General features: G+C 39.3%; 2 protein-coding genes across 3 annotated transcripts in view; one reads left to right on the top strand and one right to left on the bottom strand.

Moving 5' to 3' along the window:
• The first annotated feature begins 11,656 nt into the window (after positions 1–11,656).
• Positions 11,657–16,507, top strand: LOC122062174 (probable F-box protein At3g61730). Its single transcript, XM_042625880.1, has 8 exons — positions 11,657–11,771; positions 12,898–13,097; positions 13,228–13,272; positions 13,363–13,530; positions 13,797–13,844; positions 14,541–14,711; positions 14,875–14,982; positions 15,210–16,507. Exons 1-8 carry the CDS (start codon positions 11,683–11,685, stop codon positions 15,290–15,292), a joined length of 912 nt encoding a protein of 303 aa, XP_042481814.1. The 5' UTR covers positions 11,657–11,682; the 3' UTR covers positions 15,293–16,507.
• Positions 16,508–16,865: 358 nt separating this feature from the next.
• The window catches only part of LOC122062176, a 21,896-nt gene continuing 15,629 nt past the window's right edge, over positions 16,866–23,132 (bottom strand). For both annotated transcript variants that reach the window (XM_042625881.1, XM_042625882.1), the window contains exon 3: positions 16,866–17,129. In XM_042625881.1, the coding sequence (XP_042481815.1) occupies positions 17,112–17,129 (18 nt within the window). In that variant the 3' untranslated portion in view covers positions 16,866–17,111. The remainder of the gene's footprint in view (positions 17,130–23,132) is intronic.

Raw genomic sequence — 23,132 nt, 5'->3', positions numbered from 1 at the left:
TCAGAGATCGGAAAAAAAAACTGAATTCTCAGCTCTAACTCAGGGAAATAAGTCTATCATTGAGTACCAGCAGCAATTTAAGGAGTTATTCTACTTTGCTCCTCCTCACATGAAAATAGCAAAGGAAAAGGCAAAGAAATTTTTGAAAGGGATGAAAGTATCTATTGGTACAATTTTGGGGGCTATGGACTTGACTGATTTTGCACAAATTGTCTATAAGGCCAAGACTATAGAAGACAAACAGAAGGGAGGATCTTCCACCTCACCTGGACTGTGGAAGAGGTCCAATCCCTATGCAAATTTGGGAGGCCCAAACAAAAGTTTTCATGGGTCATATAATTATGGTCCATCATATCAGCAGCCTTATAGGTCATCGGGTTACATGTCATAGCCAGCCAGTAGACCGGATACTACTTCCTTCTGCTTGAATACCAGCACGGTGCCTACTGCCCCATGGCCACCTCGTCCTCCAGCTACACAAGACCAGATACAGAGGGCACCAATACCAATGCTGGCCTCTCAGAACAGGTGCTATGTTTGCCATTCACTTGGATATTTTACAAAAGATACAAGCCAACTATGGTACAGAGTCAACCTTTTGCTCATAAACCTGCCTTGACTCGAAGGTGGTCTACCTCAAGGAAGAATGTATGCTTTATCAGCTGAAGAGGTTGAGGCAAGCCTCTATGTTGTAGCAGATACCCTATCTATCTCGAGTATACCAGCTTATGTATTATTTGATTCTGGTGCATTACATTCTTTTATATCTAAAAGATTTACTAGAAAGATTGACATGACACCTAGGGCTCTAGAAAGTGAATTGATTGTTAGTACACCCATGGGCAAGGTGGCACAATTGAATCAAGTGTACGGGCCCTGTTCTGATGAAATAGGTGGGAGGAAGTTGGATGCCCGACTTATCAAATTCAATATGAAAAATTTTGATGTTATATTGGGCATCGATTGGTTATCTACTCACTGAGCAAAAGTCATGGTACCAAGAAGAAAATTAAAGTGGTGAGCGATGATGGTGAAGAGCTTGTGTATCAAGTGAAAAATATAAAACAAACTAGAGAGGTTCTCATCTCTGCATTACAAGCAGTAAAGTTATTGGAAGATGGATGTTTGGGCTACCTAGCTTCAGTATATGATGTAGAAACAAAAGGTCACACCATTAGAAGAATTGAATGTAGTCAGGGAGTTCTTCGTTGTCTTTTCAGATGATCTAACCTGACTTCCACCTGACAGGGAGTTAGAATTTGCAATTGATTTGTTTCCGGAGTGGCACCAGTATCTAAAGCTCTTTATAAAATGGCACCACCAGAACTAAAGGAGTTACAGACTCAGTTACAAGATTTGTTAAAGAAAGGGTTCATACGACCAAGTGTTTCTCCTTGGGGTGCTCCAGTTCTGTTTGTAAAAAAAAAGGATGGGAGTCTGCGTATGTGCATCGATTACTAGAAATTGAACAAATGGACCATCGAGAATCGACATCCGTTGCTGCGCATAGATGACCTATTCGATCAGTTGCAAGGTGCTAAAGTATTCTCCAAGATTGATCTTAGGTCTGGTTACTACTAGCTCAAGATAAAGAGCAGTGATATACCTAATATGACTTTTAGGACCCGATATGGTCATTATGAATTCCTAGTGCTGTCTTTTGGTTTAACCAATGCACCAACAGCCTTTATGGATCTTATGAATCAAGTGTTTTATGATGTTCTTGATAAATGGGTCATCGTCTTCATCGATGACATCTTGATATACTCAAAAATGGAAGAAAAGCATACACAACAATTGTGAATGGTACTTCAAAAATTAAGAAAGCAACAACTATATACAAAGTTTAGCAAGTGTGAATTTTGGTTGAAACAAGTTGGATTCCTAGGGCACATAGTGTCTGAGAATGGGATCGAAGTCGATCCGAGGAAAGTAAAAGCTGTAGTATAGTGGGAAGCTCCCAAGAATGCCATAGAAATCAAAAGTTTCTTAGGATTAGCAGGCTACTACTGACGGTTTATTGAGGATTTTTCCCAGATTGCCACCCCAATGACCAGATTAACCAGAAAAGGGGTGAACTTTGAATAGTCAAAGGAGTGTGAAGACAGTTTTCAGGAACTAAAGAAATGATTGGTGTCAGCCCCAATACTGACGATACCAGAAGGTACCGGTGGAATGACAGTCTACACGGATGCCTTTAGAATTGGGTTGTGTTGCATTCTTATGCAACATGGCAAGGTAGTGGCATAGGCATCTAAACAATATAAGAAGTATGAGAAGAACTATCCCACTCATGATCTAGAGTTTGCGGCAGTTATATTTGCCTTGAAGATCTGGTGCCATTACTTGTATGAGAAAAAATTCAAGATATTCAGTGATCACAAAACTCTTAAGTACTTCTTCACCCAGAGAGATATGAACATGAGGTAGAGGAGATGGCTAGAACTCATGAAAGATTATGACTATGATATACAGTACCATCCTGGTAAGACTAACGTGGTGGCTGATGTGTTGAGCCAGAAAGCTCAAACTGTATCACTTGCTTATTTGGCCACTAGCCCACAACTTAAGCAAGAAGCCATGTTGATGGATGAGATCATTTTGAATGAAGGATCTACCTTAGAGCTTGATCAGTAGCTTGAGGATATTAAGCAGTTAACCATATCTTTGGCTACCCTCCAAGTACAACCATCCATCAGGTATGAAATAATCATGAAACAACCCATAGATCCTGAATTGCAGAAAATTAGAGTTAAGATTCAAGAGCAAAGGATGGATGATCCTGACTTCACAATAGCCGATGATGGAGCACTATTGTTTCGGGGTAGATTGTGTGTACCCAATGACATTGGGATCCAAGACAAGATAATTAAGGAAGCACATAGTTCTGAGTACACACTTCACTCCGGAAGCACCAAGATGTACAAAGATCTTAAGCAAAGTTATTGGTGGCCAAGGATGAAGATCACAATAGCCCTACATGTAGCACAGTGCCTTACGTGTTAGAAGGTCAAGGCTAAACGGCATCGAATATATAACACTCTTCAGCCACTCCCAGTACCGTAGTGGAAATGGGACATGATTACTATGAATTTTATCACCAGGCTACCCCGTTCACCTAAAGGAGTGGATGCAATTTGGGTGATAGTTGATAGACTTACTAAAACTATCCATTTCATTCCAATAAAGACTACCTACTTTATAGATAAGCTAGCACAATTTTACATGGAGAATATTGTTCGCGTACATGGAGTACCAGTGAGTATTGTGTCAGACAGAGATTTAAGGTTCACATCTAAATTCTGGAAGAGCCTCCAGTATGCTATAGGAATACAGGTGAACCTAAGCACTGCTTTCCATCCTCAGACTGATGGGCAATCTGAATGAACCATACAAATACTAGAAGATATGCTCAGAGCTTGTGCAATGGAAATGAGTGGCAGTTGGGAAGAAAATGTGCATCTTATGGAGTTTACTTATAATAATAGTTATCAAGCCACGATTTAAATGGCTCCATATGAAGCATTGTATAGTAGAAGGTGCAGAACTCCCTTATATTGGGATGATGTTGGAGAGCGATCAATGCTCAGACAAAAAATGATATAGATGACTTATAATAAGGTCGATGTCATCCACGAGAAAATCAAGGCAGCTCAATCCCGTCAAAAGAGCTATGCGGATAACCGTAGAAAAGATATTGAATTCCAAGAAGGGGAGAAAGTATTTCTGAAAATCTCTCCTACCAAAGGCTTACACAGGTTCCACAGGAAGGGCAAGTTGAGTCCAAGATATGTTGGCCCGTTTGAGATCTTGAAACGGGTTCGTTCAGTAGCATATATGCTGGCCCTTCCACCATCTTTTAGCAACGTGCACAATGTATTCCATGTTTCAATGTTGAAGCGGTATGTATAAGATCCATCACATGTGCTAACCGTGGAACCAGAGTATTTAGAGGTTGATATGACTTATAAGGAGCAGCCTACTGAAATCCTGGACCGAAAGATAAAGACTCTTCGTAAACCGATCCATTGCTTTTGCAAAGGTGTGATGAGCCAATCATTCACTGGAGGAAGCATCCTGGGAGAAAGAAGATAACATCCAAGCTAAATATCCTCATCTTTTTTGGACTATTTGGTAACTTCAATTTCGAGGACAAAATTTTTAAAGGGGGTAGATGTAGAGGCCTGCTTTTTAAACCCGATTTATTAACCGATCAGTTTGATTTGATCTTATAGGGTCTGAGCCGGAAAGGGTTGATGCCAGTGCCCTGTGGTACATGACGACAAGGGTGGCGTTAAATTCTGGGTGGTCGGACAAGGTTGAGCCATACCCGAAGTGATTCGCATGCCTATGTCGTGCCCTTGCACATACCACAAGGTCATGTATGAATAAGAAAGGTACATTATCATACTTGAACGATAAGAACTTAGTCCACAATACATGATAAGTGTGAGATACGTGTCAAGATTCTATTTTTTCTCTAAAATACAGCAAGGCTGGCTTGTTTGGCCAATTGGGGGGTGTCACTGGTAGGTGCAAGACCCACCAATGTGACCTACCTGTATGGGTAACGTGGGCCCTTGCCAACTCAGCTTGGATGAGCATGTGTATTTCGATCTTCTCTTCGTAATGAGGTCTTGTATACCCAATGATGTCGGTTACATCCCTTGAAAACACGATTTAATGTGTTTTTGTCCATAAATGGGCAAAACCAAATAGGCCTTGCAAGATATTTATGAACCAAAGTATAAATAACACTTAAACCCTTTTTCTCTCTCATTTATGATTTCAGCAAAGTTTGGTGAGGGGAGTAAAGAAGAGGGAGAAAAGAGGAAGAATGAGAAAGGAGGAAGAAGGAGAAAAGAGGAAGAGGGAAGAGACTACCTCAGATCCCGTAGCCAAGACTCACCTTTTCGTCGTCAGTATCTTTACCGGTGTCTTGAGATCTATATGTTTGGGTAAGTAACACCATAAACCCTTGAGATATGATGAAACCCTCCTTATATATGTTTGGATCGAGAAAATAATGGAACCTTTGCATGATTTCCTTGAAGGGTTTGTGAAGGGAAACAAAGATTTGGGAGTTTCTTGAAGTGACATTTGAGTTTGGGAAGAGGATCCCAAGGTTTGGGGTTTTTCAAGCTAAGGTATGATTTCTTCCCCCAAATCTTGTTAATGGCTTAGATCCGCAGAACAATCAGATAGATAAGGCTTAGGAAGTGTGGAAAATGAAGTGGGAACCATCCTATTGAGTTTCCAAGAGGTGAAATGAAGAAAAGAAGGAAAACAGCAAAACCCGAGAAATACAGGCAGATAAGATCGGCAGGTGCCACACCTACCAGTGTGACCTGCCTGTTTTCTCTGGGTCAACCGATGGGTGCCTAACCTGCTAGTGTGACCAATCAATCTCGTCCGTGCTTCTGGTACTATCAGTGGGTAGGATCGAAGGGTGCCAGACCTACCAGTATGACCCGTCGGTCTGGGCAGATTACACAGGTGAGTTCTCCTACCCACCTGTTGCCTAAATAAGCTCCAATGGAACTCAAACTCACCAATGACCTTCTCCACGTTATTATACACTTCATTACCATATCCTATGTCATTTATAGACCTGAATTGAATGTATTTCTAAACTCCTTTTCTGTGCTATGTTTCGAGAAATTCATCTTCTCACTTCGGATCTTACCCGTGCTGTGAGTTCAGATTCTTCTACAAGAATAAGTAAGTGAGGAGAGGACTTTGATCTTAACTTTTGGAGTGTTTTTGGCATCCTATACATTCATAGACTATATTGATATTCCGATTGTCATTCTTATGCATATGATTTATGAATGAATAATGCAGTTAGAACTGAACATGTTGTATCTTAAATTTTATATGTATGATTACTTGTTTAAAATCTTGAGCATGGATTTATCATATGATGGATGATGATGATGATGTTTTTTGATCATGTGTGGGATTTCTAGATTAGATGTCATAGTCAACTTGGAAACAAATGCATTGGTACACCGTAGAATGGGACATGAAAGTACTATATAGTTGTTCTATCTCATGTAGGAGCATATGGTTAAGGATTTCATATTTCCTCATGCTACGACCCTTCCCAACAGGGGTTTATATGTTAGGTCATCACTAGGGGGAAGCATCAGTCATGGACCACCATGGTGGTTAGAAGTATGTCTGGATGATCATTAAGACAGTTGGAAGCCTTAGTGATATATTCAGAGGACCAATCTTACTACTTTTAATTTCTATTGTGGTTCGACCACGATTTACTTTCATACTGTAGTTCGGCCACGATTTACATTTCTACTGTGGTTCGGTCACAATTTACTTTTCTGAGTGCTCACAGTGGGCCTTCTCTGACAACCCTATGGGTGTATCGTGGGATGGAGAACTCGTCTCAAACCCGGGTATACACTCACTATGATTGTGAGTAGCACGTTACCTATGACCTAATAATAATTGTTTAGGTGGAATAGGATTAAAATGAATCTCATGCATATAGTATCATTTGAAATGCATTTTCTTGTGTGCGTCTTTCTTTCTATTTACTGAGCTAGTGACCTCACCCCTCGTGTACACACATTTTTAGATGATTTTGTAAGATACTCTGTAGAGGAAGCTGTGCTGGGTCCCACTGACGAAACTCCAATGGGGGATTGGTGGATCCCAAAGAGTTCGAGTATGGTGACGACTGACCAGGGTTGTGTTGCAAGGCAACAGTGAAATATTCCATCTACCGTACTCTTTTTTATTCTTTTGGAATATTTTCCTTTTGTGCTCTTGATAGTTAAATCACTATTGCTTGTGTAAATATCATGTCTACAAGCCCACATGTAATTATATTATGTATAACAATTGAGTATTAAGAGTATATGGGGAATTACAGGTATTCATTACGACAAAACTTTTGCTATGTTATATTATAATTTTTCATGATTACTTATGGCTTGCTGTGCTGTGGTTACTATGTCTGATGATCTTGGTGGTTTTGGGTTACCCGGAGAGAACCCCATCACCGATCCGATTTTATATGAACAGGGCGTGAAAAAAATCCCTCTAAACAAATGGGGCCTAAGTGTTTCTAAAGGACATCTCTCTTATATAAATATAGGATGTCATGGACATTTTAGAGGATTATTCTTAGTGTTATATTACTCCTCTCATACTGTTTAGAGAGCTCTCTTTGTTTCATTCTTTTGTTGATTGAGCAAAACGTAAGTGTGCCTTAAACAAGTGAGTACAATAGCTACTAGAAAGCTTAAGGGACTGTTTCATCTTGTCATACTAGTAGGTGCGCTTAGACAATACATACATATATATATATATATAGGAATGGTTCCTAATACATGGAAAGTTATTTAATTAACCCTAAGGAGGTAGCCTAGTTGGCAAGGGACCTTCACCTTAGGAAGCATGTGGTTATGAGTTCAACTCCTCTTACTTTCTTAGGGCCACTCACATGAGGGTGTTTAGTACTCTTCACTACCTTTGGTGAGTGATTCTCATTCAACTCTCGTATGACTCGATCCATGCGATTTTGAGGTCAGTATGGACATGTGGGACTAGTCTGGCCTAAGTCTTGTAAAATTGTCTAATTGAATTTAGGATATGAAAAAAAATTACATGTGGCTAGTAGACCATGTCTTATCTATTTAACAGTCACAATGGTCAAATCACCTTTCATTTTTGCCGGAGATGTGTATGGAATGGTTTCAAGAAGTATTCATAGGTAGAGGGTTTCCCATGCAACAATGTTTTGCAGGTTGGGGGGGGGGGGGGGGAGGAAAAATCTCTTACCCTACAACAATCATGACGTGGAAAATGGTTTCATCCAATAGCAAGTGCACATGGTTAGAAAGGAAGAAAGTGTAAATGTGGGACCCATGCGATCAAGATGTTAGGGAGCATAAGAAAGCATCACCATATTGTTCTTTCCTTATTCCTTTTAAGGGATTTGCATGAAAAAAAACAAACAAACAAACAAACAAACCAGGTATTATATTATTTAGAGAGGGATCTTTAAGAAAGTGGCATTAGGGGAGAAAACTAATGAGGTGTGACAAAACAATATCGTATATTAAGGGAGTGAAGTCATTCCATGTGAAGAGGAGAGAGATTGATGGAAAGGTGCTAGCTAAGGGTGTTAAATTGTTCGATTTTGGTGTAAACGGATCAATTAGGTTTGGTGCAAGTTTTTTAAGGTCAAAGCTAAACTAAACTATTCAATAAATGGTTTTAACAATTTTGGTTTTCAACTTTTTATTAGATTTTTAAATTTTTATTCAAAAGGAATTTTTTTTCACTTTTAATTTTTTTTTATTGAAATATCTAGAAACTGAACACTGAATTATATATGTTTTTTTTTTTATAATAATTTTAAGGTTATAGTTGTAACAATTTCGGTTTTAAAGGTTTTTATTAGATATTTTTTTTTATTCAAATGGATTCTTCCTCTTTTAATTTCTTTTATTGAAACAGATATAAATTGAACATTGAATTCAATTTTTTATTTTTATATTTTTATATGTTTTTCTTAAATAATTGTAAGGTTATAATTGTTTATATGTTTTAATTTTTTATTCAATAGGTTTGGATGTCTTTTATTTTTTTAGTGGGATTTGTTTGTTCTTACCATAATTGTTTATTCTAATCATGAATGAGTGTATATATATAATCGATTTTATTTACCATCAATTAAATTATTCGGTTTGATTTAAATTATTTAACTAAAATGTCTTAATTTTGAAAACAAAATGGAACCATTTATTAAAGGTTTTCACGGTTTCAGTGTAAATGGCTAGGTTCTATTTCGGTTTGGTTTTGATACCCTCAATGCTAGCATACCCTGTCTTGACGACTTAGAGAACCTTTCCACTGACCTATTAATAGGTAGGGGGTTTTCTGAACAAGCAAGGTACACTACACCTTCTTACATTTGTTTCTCTTCCCTTAAAAGGGAGAGGGTTTCTTGAAGGCAGTGTGCCCCTTGTGTCAGCCAGGGGGGGACCAAGGGGAGCACTAGTAGAAGCATCAATAAGTATAGAATTTCTGCCTTTCATGAGGAGCCGGGTGGTCATTTAGCTCCCCATTGTGTCTTCGCACAAGGGACATGTTGCATTTTAAACTTCTTTTTCTCTTAAAATAATTATTATAATAATGAATGTGAGGAGGTGTAGTAGACGCCTTAGGCTCAGAGAGCCTTTTCCCCCATTAATATTATGAAAAGTGGTCCTCTGTTTGGGAGTTTGGCCTACACTAGTGTTCCCTATGTCTAACTCTCTCCTCTCAAAACAGGGGATAGATGTCTTTCAACATAGAGAGAGAGAGAGAGAGAGAGAGAGAGAGAGAGAGTGTTTTTTTTTTCCCTAATATTAAATGAGAAAAGGTTCTCTAAGCTGCCGAGGTAGGGTGTGCTAGCACCTCTATATCTATCTCTCTCCATCTCATATGAAATAACCTTGATGCCCTTCTATGCATGACACCATCTTGACGCACCTCAAATTGGTGTGCTCCTTTATGGCACTTTCTCAAGAACCTTCTCCCATGTTATATATAAAGGGTAATTTACATCGTCACCCCCTAGAGAATGCCACAATTAGAGAGACACCGCCTGCATAATACCAAATTACGCTCGCACCCCCTACCGTCAATTGGTTTTAAATGAGGAGTTGAAATGATGATTGTACCCTTTTGACTAAAACAAATGATCAGTTCATATTTTATCGAAGTCCCTCATTACCCCTAACCTCTATTCACATTCACCGTGGAGTTCAAGGAGGGTTTTCTATGCATAGGAAGATGCGGCGCAGACTTCGGTCGCCACTCGTCGCGCCCGTCGTCACTCATTACCGCCCATTGTTCTAATCATGAATGAGTGTATATATATAATCGATTTTATTTACCATCAATTAAATTATTCGGTTTGATTTAAATTATTTAACTAAAATGTCTTAATTTTGAAACCAAAATGGAACCATTTATTAAAGGTTTTCACGGTTTCAGTGTAAATGGCTAGGTTCTATTTCGGTTTGGTTTTGATACCCTTAATGCTAGCATACCCTGTCTTGACGACTTAGAGAACCTTTTCACTGACCTATTAATAGGTAGGGGGTTTTCTGAACAAGCAAGGTACACTACACCTTCTTACATTTGTTTCTCTTCCCTTAAAAGGGAGAGGGTTTCTTGAAGGCAGTGTGCCCCTTGTGTCAGCCAGGGGGGGGGACCAAGGGGAGCACTAGTAGAAGCATCAATAAGTATAGAATTTCTGCCTTTCATGAGGAGCCGGGTGGTCATTTAGCTCCCCATTGTGTCTTCGCACAAGGGACATGTTGCATTTTAAACTTCTTTTTCTCTTAAAATAATTATTATAATAATGAATGTGAGGAGGTGTAGTGCACGCCTTAGGCTCAGAGAGCCTTTTCCCCCATTAATATTATGAAAAGTGGTCCTCTGTTTGGGAGTTTGGCCTACACTAGTGTTCCCTATGTCTAACTCTCTCCTCTCAAAACAGGGGATAGATGTCTTTCAACATAGAGAGAGAGAGAGAGAGAGAGAGAGAGAGAGAGTGTGTGTTTTTTTTTTCCCTAATATTAAATGAGAAAAGGTTCTCTAAGCTGCCGAGGTAGGGTGTGCTAGCACCTCTATATCTATCTCTCTCCATCTCATATGAAATAACCTTGATGCCCTTCTATGCATGACACCATCTTGACGCACCTCAAATTGGTGTGCTTCTTTATGGCACTTTCTCAAGAACCTTCTCCCATGTTATATATAAAGGGTAATTTACATCGTCACCCCCTAGAGAATGCCACAATTAGAGAGACACCGCCTGCATAATACCAAATTACGCTCGCACCCCCTACCGTCAATTGGTTTTAAATGAGGAGTTGAAATGATGATTGTACCCTTTTGACTAAAACAAATGATCAGTTCATATTTTATCGAAGTCCCTCATTACCCCTAACCTCTATTCACATTCACCGTGGAGTTCAAGGAGGGTTTCCTATGCATAGGAAGATGCGGCGCAGACTTCGGTCGCCACTCGTCGCGCCCGTCGTCGCTCATTACCGCCCATTGCCATTGCTCTTCATGGAGAGTAAAGGCTTTGGGATGAAGAGCACAATTTCGATTTGGGGATGGAGGTGTTTTTTTGATTTAGGGTTAATATGGGGTTAAGTGAGGGTATATTAAGTACTTCACTTTTTAGAAGAATATTTTGGTATTTATAAAAAAATATACTAGCTGATATCAACATTTGAGGTATATTCCATAACAGTCACTAATGGCAAGGGTGCGAGTGTAATTTGGTATTATGCAGGGGTGTCTCTTTAATTATCCTATATAAAAAGAAAGTTTTGTTGTGGGGCATAATACTAGCACCTCTATGTTTATCTCTCTCCTCTTAGCATGAAATGACTTCACTGCCCTCTCATGTTCCATACTGTTTTGTCACATTTCATTGCAGTACTCCTCTATGTGCTATACGTGCTCATAGAACTGTCGGATACAAAAGGCTACATCGTTGGACAAAACTACCCTTGGACACCTAACCTTATTTCATCCTCTTCTTTTTTAAAATTTCCACCCACAGTCCCCACTCTCCCGCGTCTATATATAGCCGTTTCTGTTATTTGGCGCCTCTGTTCTTTGAATCCCCTGTAACGGAAGAGGTCAATGGGGAAGCGAATACGAAGAGGCAGTTCGATTTGCTCCTGTTCTTCTCCTCGATCGAGTTCTATCACTCCAAACTCAATTTTCTCCTGGTAATCTCTCTCTCTTAGCAATTTGATCGAAGTGAATTTGTGAATTATGAAGTTTTTGATTGATTGATTGATACTTTGTTACCATGAGATCTAGCGGTAATTGCTATATTTCAATTCCTGAACTAGAAATCCATCGGAATCTTCTTACTCTTTCTTACCGATACTATTAGATCTTCCTTTCTGATAAGTTTTTAAAGAGTTCTTCGTCCTTTCTGATCGATAACAACAGATCCGACAGCGGATCCAGTGGCTTCAATGTATAATTAGCGAGCTACCGACAATTTATCCAGAATTCCAGTTTCTAATGCTTTAGCCTCTTTAAACTATTGAGCTACTAAAATTTCATTCACTTCATTGAAAAAAGATTTCCATCCGTCATTGTGACTTTTTAAAATTTGAACAAGCGGATGGATCGCCAAACTCTACTTCAACAGATTCGATGAACAGAGTTTGTTTTGGACGTGACAAGCTTTTCTCTCGGAACGGAAAGCTATACCTCTGTTTCCGGTTGATTTAGTATGTATAGCATTGAATTCTGATTAGCCTAATTCGTTCATTCTCCAAAAAAATTCTCAGCTCGGAAGCTCACTGATCTATATTGATCATAAATTTCAGCTTGTGAATTCTGATCAGATTAATTCGTTTCTAGCAACCTCTAACGCTGAAGGTCTCTTCGAAAGGCTGTTCCGCTCTATTTTCAACGTGGCATCGGTTTCAGAGTTTGATTCTTCAGAAGGTTCTACATTTTGAAATTTCATTTTGTGAATCGAACAAATTGAAATGAAATTTTCATCTGATCTAGAACTGTACGACTTCCGTTGTGAGGTGAAACAAAAGATATTCGCAAGCAATGCGCTAGCATTGTACTCGTGTGCGTCTGAAGTTTCCGAATTCAAATTTTTTGAAAAAATTGATCAGCATTCTCAACAGATCTTGCGATGTAGTTTTACCTGAGAATTTGGTTTTGTTCTTTGAATCGAATATCCAATATATTTTGCCGGGAAATGGTGCTCATTCAAACAACACCGGTAATGCCGATTGTTTAAATTTTACCTCGGTTGGATTGATAAGATGATTATATCGACTCAACTGTTTAATTTTAATTTTTCGTGTGCACGTCACAAAGCTACGAAGAGGATATATGGACGGAGATCGCGAAATACTTGGACGGAATATCTCTAGTGATGCTTGGAGCAACGAATCGTTGGTTCCATCAGATCGCGATGCACGACAGCGTATGGAAGTTTGCTTGTTTGCGAGATCTTCGAGTTCCTCAACCAGAACACGTGGATTTCAAGTGGATCAAACTTTACACCTCAGCTTTTGGTAACTTATTTATTTATTTATTTATTAAATTTCGTAATGTTTCAGTTAGATGCCATTGCATTAGAACAACCGTAGTATGGTAGTGTAATTGTAATACCTCACTACTGAACCAACTTTCGATCTGTGACAGATGGAAGTCACTCTTACTCGTTTCATCAACAAGAGAAACACATAGGTGCGGTGAACTGGTGAATCACACCACTGTTGAACACTTTAAGCTATTGAACATTGCTTTTAATTAACTCTATTTTCTACGGTAGTGTAGATTGGATGAGAATTGGCGCGTTTTTCTTTGACTCAACGGTTGCGCTGCTGACGGAGAAGCTGTCTTCTCCCATGGAAATCCCACGAGGAGGAGGAGGCACAGAGCAAATGGCGCGGAATACTGGTTCTTGTGTCTTGAGCAGCATTAAAACTGGAATTTGGATAGCCGGTAAGTTTTTGTTTTTGTTCCCTCTCTAAATCGATTTAAAATGACCTCGCCCCTATTAGCTATAGCATTAACCTGCAAAGTGAACTTTTTTCAGTGAAATTCATTATAGTTTTTCTTTTTTAATATATATAGAAAATGATTTCTTTACCAAAAAAATATATAGAAAATGATTATAGAGATAATTATTGAAATTCATTTTAGAGTTAATTGATTATAGAAATTCATTATAGAGTTAATCGAGTGTTTGATGGGCCCTTGATTTTCAGATCTACAGCTCGTAAGATGCCCTGCCTGCAACCTCAACACATGCGAAGGTGAGAATTTTCACGAGTTTATCGGGATTTAAGACAAGCCATTACTGCAAAATCTATATGATTGAGGACAAGCCATGATAATTGACAAACAGGAAGAAGAGACCTTTTTAACTCTGTAAATAGAAAGTGTTAGTCGTACTAAATTCAGTGAATTATATTACAAGAGAATCATTTCCTCTCAAAGCTTGTGGAACATCTAGGAATTCGTAATCATTTGTAGGATAACCATTTGGATTTTGCCTCCTTTTTTTTTTTTTTTTTTCTAGGCCACATTGTTTTATATGAGATGGAGACCATCATGTTGTGAGACAGACCTTCAAGCAGGGATTTAAAAATCGAAAGCAGATCGGTCAAATCCCATCGGAATCGTCACTGACTGATTCGCACTGATTCACTCCGATTAATGACCAATTTTTATGGTTTCGAATCTGGGCTATGAAGTATAAACAGCAATCGCTATGTTCAGAACTCCGATTAATGACCAATTTTTATGGTTTCGAATCTGGGCTATGAAGTATAAACAGCAATCGCTATGTTCAGAACTCCAGGCTCACTTATATTGGTGTCTGCTTGAATTTTCGCTGAATGGGTTGATGAACCAACGATCCTAAACAGGGACAGCAGCAGGTTAATGGGTTTACTTTTAGAAAAGCAGGTCCCTGACGTTACTATTCCTTGCAAATATATTTTCTGTAGGAACGATGCAGACGTTAGATGCAAGGCACATAGAGCTGTTCCTAAACGAGGAGTACAAGAAAGGGAGCTGGCAGTATGAAGAAATTGGATGCCACGAAATAAAGAAGCACACAGACGGGGCCATGGCAGCCATTTTTGACATGAGGCACCTGAAGGATTCTTCCACCTCTGGTAACTGTCCAGTCTCAATATATAATGCTTTCTTCACGCAACTGAAATAACAGAACTCGGGTCCAAAAGCTTAGACTGTACACCTCAGGTTAAGTTTCACAAATAGGTTGCTGTTGAATTCCCTTTGATTGTAACTGTATTTGGTTTACAAATTGAATGGCAGAGATTTTGGAGCTCAAATCATGGGTAGGGAAGCCCAACGATTGGCAACCAAAGGCTCGAATAACTCTACATGCAGTAGCCGTGAACACCAATTTGCAACAGAATGAAGGTACGTCACCACCAATTTTGACACAGTTCACTCTCTCTCTCTCTCTCTCTCTCTCTCTCTCTCTGCTGATGCTTATCAATCCAGTTAAACGACGGTGATAATAACAATCATCTGAGCATACTTCATCAAAAAAATTTCCTATTATTTTGGTTAAACAGGTAGCTGAGATTTCTGATACATACTCTTAACATGGCTACTTTTGCTAACTTTTTTTGTGACATCTTCAGGAATTCATGTAAAATACCATGCAATGAAGGCAGGACCTGGAGGTGAAATCGTTTCAATACGAATATCTCAGCAACTTATCTGATAACCCAGATAATCCAGAAATGACGTAGCTTCTTGACAACCAGAAAGTGTAGGTAGAAGTGTAAAGTGTAGAAATAGAACAGTTTCAGGTGCTTTGATTTGCCTTCCTGTGCACTCATTGCTAGAAATAACCATAGTTTTAAAGGCAGAAAGATCTTTCTTTTCTTTTTTTTCGAGACTTCTGCTGATCTTGGGAGACCAGTGTCTCCCTGCTTTTCGATTCCCCACTTCTTTTCGAAGTATACTTTCTATGAATTCTCAACACCAATACACACTGTATCTGTTTTAAGCCGATCAAAGTGGTCTCATCAAGAAATCCAGACTAAAAAGGCATACTGCGGAGTCTGAGGAAGGTCATATCGTATGGTCTTACACTCACTTCATGGAGAGGTGGTTTTCCGACTCGAACTCACGACCACTAGGACGATCTGAAGCAAACTTACCTTTGCACCAAGGTCCACCCTCCAAGTAATCCAGACTAGATCCAACACACACACACATTAAACTGCTGGACTAAATATTTTGGCCACAATCATTAAATCACCACCCTGACACTACATGTGCAGGCAACAGCCCACCAATTGGCAGCAAACCAATTAAGGGATAACCCAAGTAAACGTCCTATGGCTTAAAAATACATAGGCTCTCTTGGATGCGAATACAAACTAGAAATATATCTAAAAGCCTGTTCTCAGATGTTAGGAATGCATCCTATATTCTGAGAATGCATATGAAACAGGATTTAGAAAATAAGTTTATAACTGAAAAACCAATGATGTAGTCAGACATTACAAACTTACCTGACATGACTATGAACATCTGAGAACAGGCTTTTCACTACAATTCTAGTTTGTATTCACATCCAGACTGACAGCCTGGGTATTTTTAAGTGATATGACATTTACTTGGATTAAGCCTGTGTTTAGCATGCATTCCCAAAATATAGGATGCATTCCTAACATAGAATGAGAATTCTCGTTCTCAGCCATAATGCGGAATGAGCTACATAGCATGTTTCACAAATAGGTGCACATTCTCTAACATCCATGAACAAGAATGTATACCAAAAAAAACTATTCTTTTTGTATTAGAACGTGTTCTTGACGTAGAATGCATTCCAAGAATGCATGCCAAACACAGCCAAAGTCTCAGAATGTGCTCTCAGCCTCAAATTCATTCCAAGTGTCCAATACCAAACACAGCCTTGGCAACCATGATTTCCTGATCTGAAAATCCAGACTATGTGAAAGAATATATGGTAGCCCAAAGAACAGGTAAGGAGGGAAAAATTACAAATTAGCACTCCCAGTTTACATATGGACTTAAAAAGTTCGAAAAATAAAAATGTTAAATGTTAAATCACACATGCAGAAAAAATGGAGGGTGGCTGTAGAGTTTGTAGCCATACCTGTTCCTAGGGTTATGTTTCCCCTATGTAAATTGTCAGTTCTAAGGTGTAGGTTCTAAGGTGTAGCTGTTAATACTTCAAATGTCATTAAACGCAGTCCTGCCTACCTTTTCTGATCCCCCTTTACAAATCAATGCAACTTACAAAGTATGAAGGCAGAAAAAAATTAAAGATCAATAAAGGTCATCCTATTAGAGTTCTCTGGTATCTCATGAAAGGCTTCACTATAATGTCGTTTTTCTTATGTTATTGTTGGGTAAAATTCCCAACTTGTCCATCCCATCTATAACATTGTATATGAAGAACAACTTCCCCTCAAGGTATATGTTTGAATTTTACAAAACAAATAAAACAAAAGGGGAAAAAACATGCCAGCAAACCATCCCTCTTGTTGGAGCTGTAGGTCAAAATATCAGATGCAACCACCCAACTGCCAACAAATGAATAAATTAAGAAAAAAATAAACAGTGAAAAACAATTGACTAATTTGGCCATAAATCAAGAAAACAAACAAACAAGCATGCAACGATTTTTGATTCCATGAACACGCGCATGCGCGAGCACGCTCACACACACAGAGGCTCCGTTTGGTTGCAAGGGAAATTAAAGGGAAGGGAAGAAAAATTTTCAAACCTAAAAAAAAGACACAAAAACTTTTGTTTCTACTGCCACTAGCTAGCCTCTGGGGAAACACAGCCCAGCCCCTCTCCGGAAACGGGATTGGGGATCCAACAAGCACTTGCAGCAGAGGGGGCTCACAAGCACCTGGCCCACCCTTCTTAGGTAAATCTGACTCCTTTTTGCCAGTGCTGATGCAGTGTGCACGTAGATAAGGAACGCAGAATCCTAGTGGGGGGAGGGGGGAGGGGTGAGGGGGAGGGGGGAGCTGGTGCCTTTCTTTTATCGGATGCATTGGAGTAAGTGACATAATCATGTGGGGTAATGATTACAAAAGTTTCTTTCCTAGGTTTGAAATTTCATTTCAATCCTCTTCAATTTCCTTGCAACCAAACAGAGCCACAGGAAAAAGGACCCCCGGGGGAACCCAGTACAGTAATTTCTTACTTCCATGGTGAGCGTAAGGAGTAAACCGTTTAACCAGCAGTGCCCCTAAGGCCTCCTTGGAAGATCTCATTCCTAAATTAGTGATTCAAACCCTATGAAATACAAACTATCTTCCAAGTCATTGATTAGCAAATTACTAATGTACATACTGAATTCTGCAATTCTCATAGATAGGGGAAAACTCATGTATAACTTTATAAATCAGCCATATAATTTGAAAATTTCACCAAAATTTTCATCATATTTTCCAATGATCATACAAAACTAAACCCAAATGTATACCACACTGCATTTTTCCAATCCTGAATTTACTACAGTATAGAATAAATTTCTTCATCAATTATTGGGATCTAATCGGGCTGATTTCTAGTAATATAAATGTAAGAAGGTGCTCCACTAAGTGGCTGAGCCAAAAGCCAAAATAGGAGAAATGTGATGTTTCATGCTTCCAAACAAGACAAGGTGACAATGCAAAAGAAAATATCTAAATGATCAGGAATTCCAATGTCCATTGCTCATTAGACGACCAGTATTATGGACCATCTTCTGAAAGAATATAATTCCAGAAAGAATCATTTAATCGAGATGCTTAAGATTACACTGTTTACTTATTTGTGCAACTAGAAATCTAAGAGGTGGTCCAAGAAAAACAAAACCATCGTATGTAGGAAGAGGTTGAGTGAGAAAGCATCAGATTTCCACTTCACCCAATACGAAGCAATGCTGTAAAGTAAACCACCATTTGCAATCAGGTATAAAGGGCATACCCAGTGCACGAGGCTCCCAGCACTGCAGGGTCGGGCGAGGGTCAGAATGTATGCAGCCTTACCCCCGCTTCACGGAGAGGCTGTTTCCTAACTCGAACCTGCGACCAACTAGGTCACAATGGAGCAACCTTACATTAACATCAGGTATACAAATTTAAAATTTTAACCAAGAGATTAAATAGCCACCCTGCCCCAGAAATGCCATATGGTATAACAATCAGTCCAGGCTCTGTTCCAAGGGGACTGGACCACATGATTGCATAGGGCATAAAAAATAAAGGAATTGCTGGATTGGATGTATTTTTGGATTTTGATTTTGGAGAGAGACTATATAGCCACCCTGCCCCAGATATGCCATAGGGTATAACAGTCAGTCCAAGCTCTGTTCCAAGGGGACTGGACCACACGATTGGAGATACTTTTTTATTTTTTGTAATTATTCTTGGTCACTTTAATGTACTCCACATTAGTTTTACTATATAAACAAATAGTTAAAAATGTCTAAGATGCTGTCGACAACACTTCTGTTCCATGGGAGAGTTTCTGAGCAGGAAAGTTTTTATTTTTTGGTTCTCTGAATCAGAAAAGAAACAGAAACACGTTTGGGAGACCCTTTACAGAAGCACTTCTAGCACTTTTCCAACACCCAATTTCAGTTATCTCCACCATACAATTGGCAGCCTTCGAAATTGTATACACAGGCCAATTTGGTGGATGACCCTGAGCCTTCATATCACTGAAAAAGCTAAATGAATACTCAAACTGACCCCTCCGAAAAAGTGCTCTAAGAATCGAACCATATGAACTCAGAGACGTCTTGTGCCTTTCTTCAATCAAACAATGGGCAAAGCTAAACGCTTCGTCCATACGACCCACTTTTGATACAATCTTGCAAGTGTTATTATCAGGAGAAAGGTCCAAGCTGCATACATCATAGAGAAGACGAATACAGAAATCAACCTCTCCAGAGTCCAGAGTTGCAAATAGCTTGCAACAGAGAACTAAACTTCACTATGTCCGGAAAAAAACTCTTCTTCAGTCATCTTCCTAACCAATCCCTTTGCCAATTCAAGGTAACCTGCATTGAGCAGACCCTCCATCAAAGGATCAGGACCACGAACAGGTGGGTTAAGACCCTTCCTACTCAACTATTCCAAGAATTTTCATGCTTCTCTAAGCTTCCCAGACAGAGCACCACCCATAAACAAGAGTGACATAAATCCTCCTATCAGGTACACCACCATTCCATACCATCCTCCTGATTAAAGCATAAGCTCCTTCAAAATTCTTAACCTCATAGAGAGCAAAAATCAATGAATTATGAACCTTAGTTGTCTGGGAACACTTGAAGTCTTAGAATGATAGTCTGTAGGGGTATACAAGTAATTATATGGTCTCCTGCACTTAGGTATAATACCCATAGTTCTCGAGGTGTCGCTTAGGCAGGAGTCCAGAGTCTAGACTCTTCCTTGGGTCCAACACGACAGCACCCTTGGTTGACACTTCACGAGTTTACATTGCTTTATATTTATTGTTTTGTTTTCGATGAATATGCTTATATTATATCCTATACCTTGTTTATTATATGTTGATTTTCCATATTAGGTCATTATTAGCACAATTATTGCATTGATACACAACATCAACAAAAACAAACTCAGCCTTATCCCAACTAATGGGGTCAGCTACACGGATCCACACACACAAAGCAGGGGAAAAAATAAGTCCAAACAGAAAGGGGGACTGAAGAAATGAAAAGATGTGAGATGAGAGTAAGAGGAACGAGTCACAGCCCAACAAGCCCGGAGAATCTCAGCTAGTTGCATATAAACATAATTGTATAAAATTGCCATCGCTATATTACATATAGTCATATACTGCACACCTAGGCGTCCCTCCAACATTGTAAGGGTATATTTGTACTTTTTTTATTTACATGGATATAAGAGTGATATTGTGTAGATCTACGGACAACACAATCTTTTCTCCCATATCTTCTTGTTCTCTCTTTTCCTTCCTCTTCTTCCATCTACTTGAACTGGTTCTCATCTAGTCCTTTTCTAGTAGAATATGCACTATTTGTAACTTGGTATCAAAGCAAGGAGGTCAAATGTTTGATTGCTAAGAAGTCTAATAAAGTTACCTAACGCATTCTCTCCTCAATGCCACGTGATGGTGTTTCCACATGAGTGCTTGTCACATGCAAGGCCATGTGTGCATAGGCCTGCACGTGTGGGATGTGGATATGCATTGTTGTTGCCCTTACTTCAGCTCGAGCTCTCTAGAATAAGTATGATCACTACCAATATATTTGTTATACTAGTGCCCTAAATTTCCTTGTGTGACTGGCTGCAAGAGAATCACAAGAGTGTCAGTACCAATGACGACTGGCTGGCATTTGTGTTCTACCACGAGAGAAGGATTGATACCACTTGCAAGTGTTACTCATGCCAGGACAAGTGGAAGGGCTTTAAACCACTGAAGAAGAAGTCAGTATAAGTCGTCTACCATTTAATGGAGTTACCCGAACCCCAGTAGTGAGACGCACCAAGAAAGGTCACACACTCTTGCAAACACCTAAGGAGTCCTCTACACAGCCAAAAGATACTGTCCCACAAAAAGTGAACCAAAATAGCCCACACCGGCTGATGGTCACTGGTGGATGGACACCAACCAGTGAACACCCTCCGGTGAGGGTACTGGCCAAAAACAGGTTATTTGACTGTGCGGCCCGAGCCCTCGTACCCGTGCACCTCAAACCACTCAACAACTGGCACAACCTACCAGGGGATGGATTAATGCATCAGGATACCCCGAGGTGGGACCACTAGTGACAAATGGAGGATTAACCCAGTAATGAATGAAAACTCATTATTTTCCCAAATAGCCCTTATGTGACTTAAGTTACTATCAACAGAACCTCTTGCTCATTCATTCCTATCAACTCAAGAGCAAGGGAAGGGAGAAAGGATAGCAAGGGAGGTGATGCAATTGGGCATTGGGCTTGAGATAGCCTTTGATTTGATTCCTTTTTCTTTCCTTTTCAAGCTAGAATTAGTTGGTAGTATTTTTAATTAGATTGAATTTTTATTTCCAATTGCCAATTAGGATAGTTTCTATTTTTATTAAACTACCAATTTTATGTTTTGATTCTCTTTAAATAGCCATGTAATGGAAGAAAACTGATATTGAGATTTTAAGTTTTGATTTGAAATTGGATGTTTGCTTGGTTAGAGCATGGCTGCCGTGACTGCCGTGACTCTCTCTTTCTGATTTTTCTCTCCTCTTCTTTTCTTATCTTCTCTCTTCTTCTCCCCCTTTCCCCTCTTCTTCTGTTTAATCCTCTCTTATTTCCCAACGTATATTCTGTCCTGGGATACTCTGTTTCTGGGCAACGTTAGCAGCACCACAAGTGTGGATCGATCTCTTTCTTGTGAGATCTGTTTGGGTCAAGCTTTTGATCGAAGGAAGCCCTCCCCAAGGCGATCTGAACCATTGAATCTCATGCTTGAAAGTGATCCCTGCTGTGAGAACTTACAAGGGATCATCGCTGGTTATGCAGGTCACCGTCAGTAGCAGGTTTGTGTCACAGGTTCTCAATTGTTGCTTCACCTTTGGGGTAGACTGCTATTGGTCTTCACACCTTCAGAAGGGCAGATTGTTCAATTGAAATCTGGAAGTGATTTGAGCTGTGGTGACAAGGTTCTCCATCACAAGCCTTCTCCTATTGCTGCTGGTTTCTTATGTCCATCATGACCTAAGGTTGAAGAAAGACTGGTTTTCGAAAATTAAAAGTAAGGACAGTTATTTATAATTACAAGAAAACCCCGTGTCCTGGAAATTATAAGTATGTATATTATTTCCTCCTTACTTTAGTAATTACAGATTACCTCTCCTCTAATTTTCTATTTCAGTTTGACACTATTAGTTATTTATACTCTTCTAAGTGCTTGAATGTTCCTGAATTTACAAGATTGCCCCTCAATCATTACCTTGAGATATTTTATCATTATTGTGGGTCCTAAGCGATCCGATTTCAGTCTTTTGAAACCCGGATCTGCATTAGGAGGAGGAAGAGGAAGGGAGCAAGGGAGATCGCCTCCACTCACCCGCCCCATTGAAGGTGAGTTTCTCTCTCTCTCTCTCTCTCTCTCTTACCTTATTTCTTGACCTAGGCTAAGTTAGGGCAACCCTAACCAAAATCCTTCTACCCACCAATTTGATCTACTAATTGATGAGCACATTTATGTGTGAAATCTAGGGTAGTAAAACATGCATTTTACATATTTAGAATGGAGCTACCTTGGGTTTTACTCTCTTTTTGCAGGTTTTATATTTTCAAGGCCTTAAGGACTATCGGATGCTATATCTTCAATTTTACACGTAAAGAGGTCCTATTTCTTTTCATGGTTACGAAGATGACGAAATTCTGAGCAAGATGGACGTGTTCAATTAAAAGTATACATTCGTTTGGTCACCCGTACAAATGATTATTCTTTTCGGGTCAGAAAAAGAATAATGGATTAGAATTGAACCGAGATGCAGAACCAGCCCATTTGCAGTTGTCCCAGAGGTACAAAAAATATTTTAAATGCCAACAA

Source organism: Macadamia integrifolia, chromosome 14, assembly GCF_013358625.1.
Source record: "Macadamia integrifolia cultivar HAES 741 chromosome 14, SCU_Mint_v3, whole genome shotgun sequence".
Lineage (NCBI taxonomy): Eukaryota > Viridiplantae > Streptophyta > Magnoliopsida > Proteales > Proteaceae > Macadamia > Macadamia integrifolia.
Note: the sequence above shows the minus strand (reverse complement) of the source record. Positions and strands in the feature narration are given on the sequence as shown.

What these genes read in the sequence shown, in the direction of transcription:
- LOC122062174 (XM_042625880.1), top strand. Translation starts at nt 11,683, where the DNA reads ATGGGGAAGCGAATACGAAGAGGCAGTTCGATTTGCTCCTGTTCTTCT. An exon ending in AACTGGAATTTGGATAGCCG is followed by an intron (nt 13,531 to 13,796) that starts GTAAGTTTTTGT and finishes CTTGATTTTCAG; the next exon opens with ATCTACAGCTCGTAAGATGC. An exon ending in GAAGGATTCTTCCACCTCTG is followed by an intron (nt 14,712 to 14,874) that starts GTAACTGTCCAG and finishes ATTGAATGGCAG; the next exon opens with AGATTTTGGAGCTCAAATCA.